Source organism: Thunnus maccoyii, chromosome 18, assembly GCF_910596095.1.
Source record: "Thunnus maccoyii chromosome 18, fThuMac1.1, whole genome shotgun sequence".
Lineage (NCBI taxonomy): Eukaryota > Metazoa > Chordata > Actinopteri > Scombriformes > Scombridae > Thunnus > Thunnus maccoyii.
The window spans coordinates 9,089,060-9,105,463 of NC_056550.1; the positions used below are offsets into that span (position 1 = coordinate 9,089,060).

The 16,404-nt window shown below is 39.6% G+C and overlaps 1 protein-coding gene across 1 annotated transcript; it reads left to right on the top strand.

Annotated features, from left to right (window-relative positions):
- Nucleotides 1–5,821: 5,821 nt before the first annotated feature.
- Nucleotides 5,822–15,648, top strand: LOC121883389 (extracellular serine/threonine protein kinase FAM20C-like). The gene is made up of 12 exons (XM_042391625.1): nt 5,822–5,852; nt 6,572–6,630; nt 8,262–8,789; nt 9,854–10,032; nt 12,276–12,354; nt 12,469–12,561; nt 12,787–12,902; nt 13,018–13,198; nt 14,357–14,466; nt 14,865–14,946; nt 15,137–15,196; nt 15,390–15,648. The coding sequence occupies exons 1-12, from the start codon at nt 5,829–5,831 to the stop codon at nt 15,646–15,648; spliced, it is 1,770 nt and encodes a 589-aa protein (XP_042247559.1). The 5' UTR covers nt 5,822–5,828.
- The last annotated feature ends 756 nt before the right edge of the window (nt 15,649–16,404 follow it).

Below are 16,404 nucleotides of genomic sequence, written 5' to 3' on the forward strand. Positions count from 1 at the left end.
CGTATGTATCATCAAGTATTGTACAGTCTGTGAAAAACGCTGGATAATATCTTCTGTGGCTGTGTAGGGAGTATTTTAACCTTACCCCGATGACATCATCAGGATTATCTCTGTTCATCTTCAGACTTCAAATGTATGTATGTATAAATATTTAATTCTGTGTCACAAACTGGTGTGGCATTTGAAAGATGTGTGTGTTTTTAATCAGGCAGGGAGACTCGAATGAAAGACGCTATCAAGTTGCATTATGGGAAGTGTAGGATTCAGGGTTTTTGGAATCAGACATGACTTACTCGACTTAGGCCCTTTGCCACGTCAGACACGTAGATGCTAAAAGTCAGGATATCTCAGTCTCTGCTGCTTCAATTTTGACCATGCTCTTTCATTCTTTCTTCCCTTCCTTCCCTTTTCACTTCATTCTTAATTGCCCTCCACTACCTCTCACAATAACGTCCACAGATCCACACACACAGCTACATCTCATGACAGATTGTCCCATGTGGAGAGATGCAGGATTAGATTATCCCAAAAGCTGTCACCTTGAAATAAATGAGAAGGAGAGAGAGAGAGATGCACCAGAGGTTATGAAAGATGGATGGAGTGAGGATATGAACACGGTGTGAAAATTAGAATGACTACTGAGACTACAATATTGCTGGACTGCAGACAGTTTATATGATTTTCCACTTTTATAGGTGTTGTTTTGGTGAGTTGTGTTTGTGTGTGTGTGTGTGTGTGTGTGTGTTCACAGAGGAGTAAATGCGCCTCTCCAAATAAACCATGCATATCAAATACATTGTTGCTCTAACTCTACTTGGTATTCCATGCGAGCTTCCTCCTCATGGTCTCCAACATCTATCTTACCTCTCTTCCCCTGCATCGCTCTCTCTCTGTTTGTGTCTTTTTTTTCCCTCTCTTCCACATTTGATTTGTTCCTCTTTGTCTTTATTTGTACCTATTGCTCTCACCTGATTTGCTCCATCACATTCTCTCATTCTCTCTCTTTCGTCTCCCACGTCTTTCGATCCCCGCCAACCTCCAACCCCCCCCTCCCTCCTCTCTCTCTCTCTCCTCGGATGAAATATTCATGCCCATCCATACCAGGAATGTAGCAGCAGCAGCAGCGGGAGCCACAGGAGTCAATGCTTTCAAAGACTCCGGGCCTCTGAGCTTAGAGAGAGAGGGGGGGACGAGTGGGAGTAGGCAAAAAGAGAGAGGAGATGAAGACAGAGCAGGTGAGCGAGAGATAAGTAGTGACCGAGTGAGAGACGAAGAGTAGGAGGACAAGTGAAAAGGGTGGGGGGAGGGGGAGGGGGTGGGGGGTGGGTGGGGGTCAAGGACCCCCTCCATAACATCAGACACTAGCTGACACATGATGAAACACAACACACACACACTGTAGGTTAAACACAAAGAGAAAGAAAACCAGAGAGCGAGAGGGAGTAAGAGAGATCATACAGCGCCTCCAGCACTTCAAACATCGGCTGACACATGATTAAACACTTCACTCTCTTTATATTCCACACTCGCACACACCTAAAAAACCCCTGCACCCTTGGGTGCTCATAAGGCCACTTAAGCCGTTTTTACACACACACACAACTAGTACATGGGGAGACAAATTTGACACACATACAGGCATGGGTACCTACTTAGTGAAAGGCAAGAAGAGGTATGGCAGGAAAATTTTCATTTAATTAACATCTGACAGTGCCATTTCCTGCAATATAGAGCCTTTAATCATGACCAATAAAGTTACTCTTTCACTATAAAGCTCAGTTTATACTGCACTATAAATTAAAATCTTAGGTCTCTTTCTGTCCTCCCTGAGTCGCTTCATTCTACATTAAGGAGAGCAACACTTTTATGAATACACTGAACTGGTTTGTGAATAAATGAACTTAGGCTAAAGAATGGGAGGGAGAAAGAGGGGGAGAGTGAGTGTGTGAGTGATAGAGAGAAAGAGAAAGAGAGAGAGAGAGAGAAAATAATCCAAGTCCGATGGCTATGTAGTTACAGTAGCTAGCTAGCAAACATTAGCTAGGTAAACAGCAGCTTTATTCACATGCAAAAGTACTCAAATACTCCAATAACACATTACGTAGCTAACAGACCTGATGGCTATATTAGCTTTGACATCCAACATGCTAGCTAATCTACCTGTTTCTGTGCTTTGGCATCATCATGTCTCGACTTCTTGCTGGGCAGTTCGAAAAAATTCAACAAACTTTGACATTTCATTTTTAGTCTGCACCAACAGAGTCAGAGTGACTGTCTGACATCGGTCTTGACTTGTCCGAGTGCAGCACAATGATTGAAAACCAACCAGACAGATATTCAGAACGCAGTAACATAGTTAGTGTATCTTACGTAGTTCTCTGACTGTAAGAGACTAAGTAAGGATGATACAAATGTAATTTTTTAATTCATATACTGTATATGAAACAGCCAGATATAACTATTTTTGATCCAAACTAGCTCAAATGTTTAAAAATAGCAAAGTTGTTTGACGAAAAAATTGGGATGCAAAAGCACGTTTGCTCCACCAAGTCTAATAGTGGGGGTGCAGCTGCTCCGATGGCTCCATTGCTCAGGCGCCTACTCTATGCATATAGGACTCTGCAACACCCTCTAATACATTAACAAGCACACACACATTTGATCTCTAAGGTTTTCATCGGTCAACCCTCAACATGATCCAACAGCTCCTTTGCTGCTCGTTCTCCCTCCGAAGTGCCAGATGTGATCTTCAATTCACTTTGTCTTATTATCCTGAGTTTGCACAACAGAGTCGATGTCTGCCTGCCTGGTGGATAAAGCACGCGCACGCTCCAATTAGGTGCCAAATTCTGGGTTGTTTCCAAGCAACCTACATTAAGCTGCAAGTGCTATGAGGGAAATGGGGCTTCAAAGCTTTGAAGGATGTTTTCCCTGTTTGAATGTGAGGGTTTCAGTGTGTTTTATGTGCGTGGATGAGAGAAAGAAATGTAATAAAGATCGGAGAAGGGCTGTAAATAAATTGAAAGCAACACAAATTCAAAATATGTTGTTATATTTGATTTCCTGGCATCCTGTAATAAGATCAGAGCTCTGAGAAACCAGAATCACTGTATGTAGGATTGTGCCTTCACTGATCAGAGACACTTTAAACAAAAACACAATCTTTTCTGTTAGTGGCTGTTGAAAGACAGGGATTCATAAGATATCACATTACATAACGGTTAGTTATACTGTATGTCTTGCACTATGAGCTGTCATTATGCATGTGCCCTCTGTGACAGTGTGTGCTCCACTCACACATCAGTTGTCAGTATTAGAGCCAGCTCTCCCTTTATTTCCAAACTTTTGAAGCCATTCGCAGTTTAGGCCTCTTCAATTATCTTGGATAGCAGTGCTAGCCATCCCAAGGTTAATGTCTAATAACAGATATCTGCATATGAATGCAGAACCTGTAGGCAAGGGACATGATTTTGGTTTCAGAAGTGTTCTGGTTTCAATGCAGGTAAACATTCCGTGTGGGGAGCGAAAGACGTATTGGACGAAATGTTGTCTGGACCTAAAATACCTACAAAAAGTATCAATGTTTGTGTATTGTGTGGAGAAACGTTTGACTTGTGTAATAAAATAAACAAACTGCTTTCAATTCACTTGAAATTTGCTTTAGCAAGTTGTCATATCAAACTGTAAACAATGACCGGCGCATGGAAGAAGAAGCTGCGGGCTACACTGGATGCCCAGACACATTGACTGTTGCCTCCAGAGGCTAAATCATCATCAGACAATAGTCAATGGGTTCTCCGAGATTGTCAGGGTCCATTTTGGTCTGTCTTTTTTTTTTTTGTTGCTTATACAGCCCTATTTTATTATGTTCTAGTACTTTAAAGAATACATGTGGTGACCCTGTATATATTGCATTTCTTTTTGTCAAGGAATCCTGTGAAAAGACCCAAACCAAAAATTAATTTATCAAGTATTGTCTGTGTATCCAAAACCTATGTGTCATAGAGCTCCATTGTTGTCCAAAAACTATTAAAAATATATCAGTGAACATGGGAACTGTAGCTTATTTTGAGTCAATCTCACATCCACCGTCTTGCTGTCTTAAATACAATCCCCGACTATTTACTCCTGTTTGAGTAATGTTTGCTAAAAACTACGGTGCTCAGCTGTTTTGGGAAATTATTTATCCTTATTTATAAATGAAAGCACATATTTATGACCTGTTTAAAGATTTATGTAGGAACCATTGGGCTTGGGGCTGAGTGTCACAGATAGACGGGAGATGACAAAGTATTTCTTGGTTTTGGTCTTTTGATGAGATTTGCTGACAATAATATAACAATATTCCCAGCCGTGTCCTGGTTTTCTTAGTACAGTATGACTCACTTTAATGATATATTGTGTCCTACTGTTCATTACATGGCTCACATTCAAACAATGTGGTAAACTGTTTAACTCTAGTTCTGCTGAACAATGCAGTGCTGTAGCTGTTGTGCTGAGATCATATCTTCTGTTCTTAAAACACACACACACACACACATACACACACACAAACACACGCAGAGAACAAATGATTAATCGATTAATAAAGAAAATAATATCACAGATTTTTCCTCATTCAAACATGACAAATAATGGCACTGAGTAATCTGACAAGTGAGTCATTCTGTGTGTGAGTGTTTGTGATGTAATTTGTGACATTTAACAGTTGTTTACAAGTAATGAAACACTCCTAGAAACTGCATATAAAAGCACAGCATATTGCCGCAGGTTTAAAAAACACTGGCCTATTCTGCTGGGACCTGCTGCAACATACATTATACATTCTCTCTCAAAGCTAAGTTAGCAAATTAACAGAAACATATAGTTTGCTAATTAGCAGTATGTGAGAGAATGATTTTCCAACCCTCAGAGGACAGAAAATACTGAAAGTCAGAGAGGATTAAATGTGACAGCAGGACATATAATGCATGGTTTTATGTAAAAAGGGGGTGGGGGAAAAATAAGGGGGACAGGTTCAAAGAAAGACAAAAAGAGACTGTTAAAGAGATGAATATTTAATCTGGGCTCCTTTAGAATATGAATTCATTACTCTGCATGTTTCTCTGTATGCATGTGTGTGCACCTTATAGTAATATACTGCCAAGATTAAATTGTTTATAACAAAGGACCCAACTGCCTAATCTTGAGTAAGTGTTTAAGCAAAACTTTGTGCTTATTTTTTAAAAAGGAGCCACCTTTAATTCACAGAATGAACACAAATCACATCAAGTATCCTTTCAAAAGTAAAAGCAGAGGCAGAAATTATTTGAATTAAATTGAGAGAGAAACTGTTGAAGAGGGACTACAACAAGAGCCATATGGGGAAAAATGGAGAAAATAAAAATTGGGGACTACATGGGGTTAAAGGAATAGCTTGACATTTTAGAAAATGAGCTTACCCACTTTCTAATTGGGAGTTAGATGAGAAGATTGACACCAGTCTTGTGTCTTGGGTAAAATAAATATGAAGCTACCACGAGCAACTAGTTAGCTTAGCTTAGCACAAAGACTAGAAACACATAACCAACTGGCTCTGTATGATGGTAACAAAATCAAAATCCCAAGAGCACCTCTAAAGCTCACTAATTAACACGTTATGTCTCATTTGCTTTAATCTACAAATAAACCCTAAGTTTAAAAATGACACATTGTGGTTTTCAATCAATCAATCAATCAATTTTTATTTATATAGCGCCATATCACAACAAAAGTCATCTGAAGGCACTTTTCACATAGAGCAGGTCAAGACCGTACTCTTTAATTTACAGAGACCCAACAATTCCCCCATGAGCAAGCACTTGGCGACAGCGGTAAGGAAAAACTCCCCTTTAACGGGTAGAAACCTCAAGCAGACCCCGGCTCTTGGTGGGCGGCCATCTGCTTTGACTGGTTTTATGAGGTTACTGGTCCCAGCCAAGAAATAGTCTGGCACATAGCCCCCATAAAATGATGAACTGTTGTTTCTATACTTAGTTTTTTGTATAAAGAATGAACAAATGAGATATAAGGTGTTAAATAGTGATTATTAAAAGGTGCTGTTAGGCAGATTTTGTTACCTTCGGACAGAGCTAGGCTTGCTTTTTCCTTGTTCCTTGTCCTTATGCTAAGCTAAGCTAGCTTTTGGTAGCTTCATGTTTACCATGCAGACATGAGAGTGGTGTCAATTATTGCTTTAGGGACAGGATATTAAAGAAGGAGAAATTGAGGTGAAATTTAAATTTGTTTTTTAACATCCTCTTACATTATGTGTCAAAAATATTGTGTTAGCCCTCCGTACAGCAGTGCTGTTTAGCATCACCATTATCACCCACTCTGTATTGATCCAGGCAGACTAAAAGATCATTTGGCAGTATATTATCATTCCCTCCCTCTTGACTCTGGGTCACGCAGACACAGGTCACTGCAACTGCAACATGCCAGTCCTCTCATTTCTGTTTGGATTGCAGTGGCCGCATGATAGAAAACAAACACACAAATGCAATCTGTGGTAAAAATGCTACCAAACTTTGAATATCTCTCTCATTAACAGAGGAAGGGGAGCGGAATAGAGAGCGAGGGAGAAGAAAAAGGTCTAGAAGGGAAAGAGATGTAAGTAATTCCTCCAGCCTGCTGGTCTACACAGGGAATTTGGGAGCAGAAAGTCGTTCAATAATGTATTGATCTTCTTCAGTGAGCTTTTCCTTTTTTTGGAGCATTTGATTTAAATGATTATCTGACAATTTGGTACTTCATGCAGTGTGAATGTCTGTATGGGTGCCCGTTTCTGTGTCCATCCACCTTTCTGTCTGACAGTCTAAATTAATCAGTTTATTCCTCAAAATGTTTGTTTATTTGTGCAAAGAGAAAGAGTTTAGCCAAGAATAAAAGCAGTATCTCACTATACATTATATACTCTATGTATGAAGTACTGTGGATAATAAAGTGTAGGGATCCAGTTTAGTATGATATTGTTAATTTTTCAAGAAGAGCTTCCAGTTTATTGAAGAATAAATAAGGTAGAAATGTCCTTTGTGTTCCTGAACATCCCATAAAGTTTCAATTGTTTTTTGTGCTGAAGAGACTAAAGGACGTGTTCAACTTCATCCTGATGATCATGAAAAAGCTGCTGAATCTCTTTACCAGTGGGATGTTGTGTTGTGGTAGTATGGGAGCATGATGAGGTAACAGTGTTCGTTGTACTGTAAATGGGAAACTATCACGTTCAACTGGTGAGTTTAGCTTAGCATGAAGCCTGGAAATGGGGAAACAGCTAGCTGGCTCTACTCAATGACAACAAAATGCACCTACTAACACATCTAAAGCTTACAAATTGACATGGAGTAGTTCTTGGCTATATGAAGTCACTTCCTGGAGTCTCTGCTGGTTGCCTGGCAAAAATCACAGTCACCACAAGACTCCAGAAAGGGAATGCTCCCAGCCAAGAAATATTCCAGTACATAACCTCCACAAAGTGTCCTTTTTACCGTTTTTGTACAGATTAAATATTAGAGTGGTATTGATCTTCTTATCTAACTTTGGGAAAGGAAGCAATAAGCATATCTCCCAAAATACTAAACTATTACTTTAAGTATTGATTTGTTAATCTTCCCCTGGTATTCAACAAAAACAGACATAAGACTGTGTCATAGAGTTGTAAATGTATGCTGTGGTTATTTTTGAGGCTATAGTTTTGTAATTTGTACCAAATATGTGTCTAAAATGTTTTACTGTACAGTATATCAGTTTAATTGCAGCTACTTTTCCTCTTCACAGTCAAAGGTTTTTTAAATAGGTGTTGACAGATTTCCATATTGTTTCAAAGCATCTCAGTGTGACTTGTTTTGTCCGACTGGTGGTCCAAAAACCAAAGATATTCAATTTAATATCAGAGAAGACAAAGAGATCCAGGAAATATTCACATTTGAGAGGCTGGAATCTGTGGATTTATGGCATTTTTGGTTTTAATCGATTATCAAAATGTTTTCATTTTGCTGTTGACAGACTAATCAATTAATCGCCTAATTGTCGATTTAAAAGATTAATTGGCCTTTACCTTGTTGCACTGCCTTTGTGAGTTCTGTTACTTCAAAGTTAAGGTTATTATTTATCTGGTGTTTTTCTTATTTTGTGGAATGCAATGAGCATAAAAACTTTCATCTTCATCTGAAGGGTTTGGCAGGGCTCCACGGTCTGTTTGGATTTATAATGTTTCACTCTGTTGATCCTTTTCTGTCTCCCAGCATGGTGAGACAGTACCTGGGCCGATCCACTCGCTCCATCTATCTTGGTCTGGCATGTCTGTCCCTCGCTCTCCACCTCCTTCTGGCATTTTTTTGTCTCTCTGTCCTCCAGACAGCCTGTGTCCTTCCCACCTCCTCTTCCTCCTCCTCCAATCTCAGAACTGACATCCAGGGCCATCAGTCAATCTCAACCTCTTCTCTGGCTGCCTCCTCTTCACATAAACTGCCAACAAGCACCCACGATGAGGAACATGACAAACTAAAGGCCCTGTTACACCATAAAGAGAGAGACTCCCTCACTGACACCACTGAGAGAGAGAAGAAACTCATTGGAGATGGAAAACTGATCCAAAAGGTTAAGGGTCGTTCTAAGCTGGAGGCACTTTTTGAGCACCTTTTGTACAACCTGCCAAGCCCAGAGCTGCAAGAAGATGATTGGCTACTGAGGGTGAAGACACATGAAGATGCAAGAGAAACAGGAAGTGAGGAGGATGAGAGGGAAGACGCCATCACCAGTGACAGTCAGTGGTGAGTGGAACAGGTGGCAGTGTAATAATTAAACAGATGGAGAAAATATATCAATTAACCTCAAGTACAACTAACAAAGTCCCCTAAAAAATGTGGTTAGTGTTCTCCCTCCTTGTTAATTCCCCCTGATTATTCATTAATAATGCTCGGCCCAGGAGTTTGAGAGGTTTCTGTTCAAAACCTGAACATTTACAAGTGAGATCATGACACACCTCTCTTCAGCCACGTTACTGGTGTGGCTCTAGGAATGGCAATGTTGGTCTGTTAGTCAGTCCCCTACTTTTCTCCAGACTGAATTATCTCAACAATTATTGGATGCAATTACAAACATGGTCACCAGAGGAAGAATCCTACAAACTTTGGTGATCCTCTAACTTTTCCTCCAGCACCACCATGAGGTTGACATTTTGGTTTTTTAGTTAAATGTCTCAGCAACTACTAGATGGATTGCTATGAAATTTGGTAGACATTCATGGTCCCCTCAGGATGAATTGTAATCCCTTTGGAGATCATCTGACTTTTCATCTATTGTCAAATTTCAAATTATCCAATACTTAAGTTTATGACCAAATGCCTGCAAAACTAATGGCATTCCCCTCAACCACAGCTTTACTTTGTGTGGAGTGTTAATTAGCTAACACACTAACTAAGATGGTTAACATGGTTAACATTTGGTCATTGTGAGCATGTTAGCATGCTGAAATTAAAATTTAACTCAAGCATCAAGCACAAACATTGTTGTGCCTAAATACAGCTTCACTGAGCTGCTAGTATGACTGTAGATGTGTTTCATAATGGTCTGTATTGTACAATAAATCATTGTTGCACCACAGTCTCATTACTAGAAACAACTCTTGGGGATATTTATTCCTATCATGAATGTAATGTAATGTGTTGCTTTAAATGGAGCTTTAATATATGTATTCTTCATTACACATTTTAGCCCTACAGTGCGTTTTATATCTCTTTGTAGCCCCATGAAACAAACTCTCTGAGCTTCAGTTTGACAGTAACCCTCATTGGCAGGTTCTGTCTATTTATCACTTCTACTTCCTCTCCTGAAGGCAGAGTGCCAGTCAGGAGGAAGGCTACGACAAAGTCGCTTGGACCAGCGATGTGGAGACCCACCCTCCCTGGCTGCGGTTCCACCTGGGCATCTCTCGCTGGGAGCTGTACAACAGGAAGGACCCCAATCTGGCCCAGCTGACTCACTCTTTGGCAACACAGCGTATCCTCGGTGCTGGTGAGTAAGGAGGAGAGGGAGGGCTAACAGGTCAGGCCAGGGTAAAATTTTAGAAAGAAAGGAGAGACATTAGAGTAAGCTGTGCTGAAGAAGGTAGATGGTTACCAGTGATTTAATTTCTCTCTTTTTAATCTCTCTGTTCCTAAAATACATCCTGAAGTGTCAGCCAGGCAGAATTGCTTCTCACTGGTGCACCTGTGTACGATATATTAGAAAACATATTGCAGAGTGCAGGCGTGATTCTTTATACATTATTTATGCTCTGCCAAAACCTCCACTCCTGACATTAACTAATTCAGTCATTAACATATTAAACCTGGATCTATATTCTGCACTGTGTTTAGAATGATGTGATGAAGGCAGCCTGAGGAGCCAAGTATCAGAAAATGTGTTATGAGTGGAGTCTAACAACTCATGGCAAGTGGGTAAACGCTTGCTTTTTTCATTTTCAGTGCCACTATCCCCATATTTGATTTTTTTTGGTTAAACACAATTACAGAGTTGCAACCATGCTGCTTTCTCATTTTATTTCTAATCCCTTTATACAAACAATGTAGTTTGTGAGAGAGCCAGAGGCAACACAGAGCATCCACTGAAGCTTTCACTCTGTGGATACGGTGTGCCAAAGTTTACATTTTTGAGAAACAAATACACACATTCACACAAAGTGAGACATAAGATAACAGATCCTCAGGCACACGTGACATTAATGTATAGAAAAACTTTTAAATTCACACACATTGATATCACAAAGCACATTCACACAGAATGAAAGAATAAACCCAGGAAGAGGCTTCGGCACACTGATTGATGACCCACAAATCCTCTTTGTCGAAAACAGGGAAGAGGTATAAATTCATTGTGGATGTGTGTGGACATTACAGGCCCTGCAATAAATACTATTTTTATGAAGCTTGTAGTGTTGATGAGGCTGTAGTTTGTGTTGGCATGGTGTACTAGAGCATTACAGCTTTATAGCATTACACTGTACTGGAGTGCACCATGTTTTTGTACAACTTATGATAAAAACATAAGGAAGGAGCAATTCCTCCTTGGAGGCAAATGAAGCACTGCACACACACACACAAACACACATGCACACACACCAACACCTAAACACAAAATACAATTACAATTTCAAACAGCCGGCACATGTGTAGAGGTTCAGAAAAAAAAAATCTTGACAGCCAGATAATTGTGTCTCTAATCTGCAGCACACATGACCTTTTGTTGTAGGGTGTTCAACATAATCCGCTCACAAACTTGCATTATCTCTCACACACATCCATAAACACACATACAACTTGCGTCACCTCACGCACATTTTGTGTTTGCTCATCTCAGACACCCTTTCCCCATCTCTCAGCGCACTGCATGATGAATAATGTATTGAGATTTGTATTATACGGTGCAGATTAAGCACTAATCTCGGCTACAGGCTGATTTTTTTTGTTGCTGTGTCATCCATTTCTTTTTCATGTTTGACATCATGTATATATCTTTAAACATTTAATTCAGGCACATTTTCGATCGTCATCATGATCATCATCATCATCATCATCATCATCATCATCAACAACATCATCATAAATAAATATGAGAGAGAAACTGGTTATGACTCAGGATTTCATTTATGTCTCATATTTCATATATTTTGAAATATTTACTGAACTTGCTCCTCCAAACTTGGCATGCAACAACTAAAGCAGCCTCTTTTTCCAGCAGTCTGGGACCTAGCGCTGAACTCATACACTTGAAAGAACACATTCTTTGATTTAGAGTGTGGGTGAGGTGGATTACACTTGCTGTACTTGAATAAAAAGTGCCTTAGCTTCCAAACTAGCTAATGATACACTGATTTCCTTGTTTATGAGTTGCAGGGGCAAAACTGCTACCAAACGTTCCCCAAAGAGACCTCCAAGATAACAAAAATATATTTGTTTTATAGTTTTACACAAATAATACATAATGCAATGACATCCATAGAGCCAGAGGGATCAAATGATGCCATAAAACTAATTAAGTCCAATTCATAAAGTATTTTATCCTGGACTTATTGCGGTAACATACAAAATGGAAGGTCTAGTGTTAACTATATAATGGGCCACCATATGGACAAACAGGTGAAATATGCTGCACTGAATAAGTACAATGCCCAGTGCAGTACTCATATTAACAGTATACAGCTTTTTTTCTTATCCATTTCTAATTACTATTATATGCACTTTATGCATATCTTTCAGTTCAGAAGACAGGAGGTACCCAGCTCAAACTGCTCATATCGTTCCCAAACTATGGACAAGCTCTGCTCAAACCCATGAAGTAAGACCACTCTGTCCTTCTGTAATACTGACTGTCTGACACTCAAGCTGACTGAAAGTGTTTTCTCCTGTACAGTTTCTTTTTTTTCCGAGTGTGTGTGTTTTTGTTGCACAGACAATCCAGAGATGCAGAGACAGACGTAAACCTCTTCTACTTCTCAGATTTTGAAAGACACAATGCAGAGATCTCTGCCTTTCACCTTGACAGGTACAGATGATTTAACACCCTGTCAGCAGGCAGGAGGTGTCCTTGTGGGTAGACAGATCATTCTGTAGCCATCAAGTCACTGATCTGACACTCATTCATCTGCGAAGCTATTGCGCTGCCTGTCTCACAGGGATAAAGTCTGATTAATTAGCACTAGAATTATACACACTGTTCTTGTTAATGTTTTTCTCTGTTCTCATCTCTCTGTCTTGTTCTGTCTCTCAGGTTGCTGGGCTTTAACAGGATCCCTCCAGTAGTTGGTCGACTCATCAATGTCACCACAGAGATCAGAGAGATAACTACTGACCACCGGCTGTCTAGGACCTTCTTCACTTCCCCTGGTATGCTTGTGTCAGGCCTACCTCTGCCCTTATACCAGACATCAGCATATACTGTATACTGTCCATGCAAACCACCTTATTTCTGAAGTCAAGCCATCTCTCTGACTCCCTCTAGTGGGTAACGTGTGTTTCTATGGCCAGTGTGAGTACTACTGTACAACAGAGAACCCAGTGTGCGGTCAGCCACATGCCCTGGAGGTATCCCTGGCTGCCATGCTACCCGACCTTACCCTTGCTTCCCGCAGGTCCTGGAGGTCGCCATGGAGACGATCCTACAGCCGCACCAAGCTGGCACAGTGGGTACACTGTCTCTGTGTCTGTCTCATTAATGAGGCTCTGTCTCAGTCTCCTAATTATCATTAATATCAGCATGATCAATATTGTCATCAATACATAGAATTCATTATTAGTGTGATTATAACTAAAAACAAGGGTAACATTAGAAGTGTTTTATACATTCCTGTGGAGGGAAAAATTATAAATAAGCCAATTTCAAGCTGTTGGAGGATCATCAAGTCGGTATGTGCAGCAGTTATTATAACTATCTATCAAAACGCTTCTGGGTCACAATGAATAAACAGTGAACATAAAATTTAAGTGAGTTTAAATAACATTATATTAAACATGCTAAAGGCTGAAGACTACCCATAGATCAGTCTGCAGCCTCAGCAGCCTTGAGTTTCCCTGTTCAGCTCAAGTGGTTTTTCAGAACACTTCACACAAATTGTGTCACGATCGCTGTCCAAGGTGCTGATCCTGGGACCCCCAGGGCTGTGGGATCTATTTCAGGTGATGTGCAGGATTACATCAAAAATATCACTGTTATTTGAGAAACTTACAGTGTTATTGCTCTGTTTCTGGCCACTAGTCTGGTATTTTGTTTTATTTTGATCATGTATTTGCTTATACTGTATCAGGCTCAGTAGGCAGAGTTAATCATTTACTAATCACACTCCACTCCTCCTGTCCTTGGGCAAGACAAACTTTTTTCCTTGATTTTGAAGTTTCTGAAAAATTTCCTTGACAGTCGCTTGAGGCAAATTTGTAATTTGTGATATTGGACTATGTAAATTAAATTGACTTGACTTAACTTGGACCAAAAGACACTGATGAATAGTGTACATTGCTTAGATATATACTAAGTATCTGCACCCTATTTAATGGCAAGCTTTAACTTTAACCACTGTAGTACTAATATGAATATTTAGCATGAGCCTCAATAGATAGCTGATTAAGTGCTAAAACTCAAACTTATCATCAAAGCTGGTCACACTGTTGATAAAAATACTCCTTTTAACAGAACAAAAAGAGACAAAAAAGCCAAACATTAAAACCAGAAATATCTATTATAGATTACTGTTTAGTTTAGTGAAATTCAATTCCAAATCAGTAATGACTAAGGCCCATCAAGATCTATTTTCTTCTATTTTATTTAACTGCACTGTTGTCCCCAGGTGGGAGAAGGACCCGGCCTACTGTGACACAGTGAAACAGACACCTCCTTACAACCATGGCACCAGATTGGTGGATCTCATAGATATGGCAATACTGGACTTCCTCATGAGTCAGTACATTTTAAATTTAACGCAGCATTCAATTCATTTGTAACTTAAGGGGGCTTACAGAAGAGCTTAATGGGAGTCACCGACCTACATGTCCTCCCTCTCCTCCTTCAAGAGAGGAGGGGGACTCATTCAAAACAAGTCAATGAAAACAGAATTTCAGCAAACAAAAAAAGCAAATATAAATGCTAAGGTTACTAATAATTAAGGTAGATCCTGAGAGTGTAGCTTATCTCAGCACATGGTGTCGCAAGCATCAACTCTTGAAACACCTTTAACAATAAGAACAGCATGTAAAAGCATTCAGAATGTTATTATGAGTTACTAATATTGGACATTTTTACATGCAGATAAAAATGTCTCTCACATAGTCTGATGAATCATGAATGTTCATTCAAAGGCAACATGGATAGACATCACTATGAGACATTTGAGAAGTTCGGCAATGAGACTTTCCTCCTTCATCTGGATAACGGACGGGCGTAAGTACCATGAATATCTTTCAACTCATTTCATTTCAGGATATACAAGTTCTGGTGTTCTGGTAATAATGTAACAACTCATGTCTGTCAGCCAATGGCAACATTTTTACATGTTATATTTCTCACTCAGATGTAAGTATTATTTATGTTACTTTCTCATGACTTAGACATTGTTGAAAATATTTTCCAGATTTGGGCGTCACTCTCGGGATGAGCCGTCTATTCTGGCACCCTTGCAACAGTGTTGCAGGTAAAACTGAGTGACTTGAACTCTTAAAAATGAAGCATTGGTGAAGTAAATTGTAAGAAACTAGTCCATGTCATTCAAGAGTGGATAAAGTTGAAAGGTGTGGTAAGGAAAACATTTAATTCAGTGAATATTGTAGTGCTTACAATTAACAAAAGGAAACTTATTCTGGTTTATGTTGGTGTCACCTTCGTAGGATCCGTCGCTCCACCCTCCTCCGCTTGCGTCTCTTGTCCCTCCCGGGCTTCCGCATGAGTGATGTCATGCGGGAGTCGCTGGCCCAGGATCCTCTGGCTGGCGTGGCCCCGCTCCTCTCTGAGCTACACCTCTCTGCTCTGGACCGACGCCTAGCAACCGTCCTGCAGGTGGTGCAGACCTGTCAGGGTCACCACAATGATGTCATTTACAATGACTTGGAGGGATATGATAAAGAATATGATCAACAGCCTAACTAAGAAAAAAAAACAATAAATTATAAATCTTTCACATGTATCTGTCTCTAACTAATTTTGTAACATTGTAGAAAGTCTGCTGTCAGAAGTTTAATCTTAGTGATTAACTTCAGTCATAAAAAGATAATGGGTGAACGACACCATTTTAACTTTAAAGACCCCCTCCAGACATGTTTTAAGACACATAAAATTCTCTGCTTTCAACAATAATTTATCCCTGATATGGTTTTTCCACTAAAAGTTCCGAAAATTAATTTATTCCATCTCCCCATAGAAAAATCTGTGAAAAAATTATCTGAATATTGTTCATTTTAAAAGTTGAACTAGTTGCTAACTCAATTTGTACATCTATGTACAAAATCATCCTTGTACATAGATGTCTTAAAGATTTAAGGTGAATTTAAAGTGAAAACAGCCTTCTGGAGTCAGACATTACACATGCATCACTTTGCACATCCAAGTAAAGTAACAATAAGCAAAACCTATTTTTTGAGTGGAGGGGGACTTTAAGATATAACAGTGAATCTTGAATGTGAATCACAGAGGAGTGTTTTTCAGTTCCTCTAAAGACAGGAACCAAAAAACAGCACAGACACACTGAAGAACAGAATATAAATGCTGGCATACTTACAAAATGCCACCACCTTTTGACATTTACATAAACTTGTTATATCCATCAGTCAAGACTAGCAAGCCTAGTATACAGTATTTCAAGCCATGTGCCTCATCAAAGAACTATAGGAAGTCTACAGGATACAG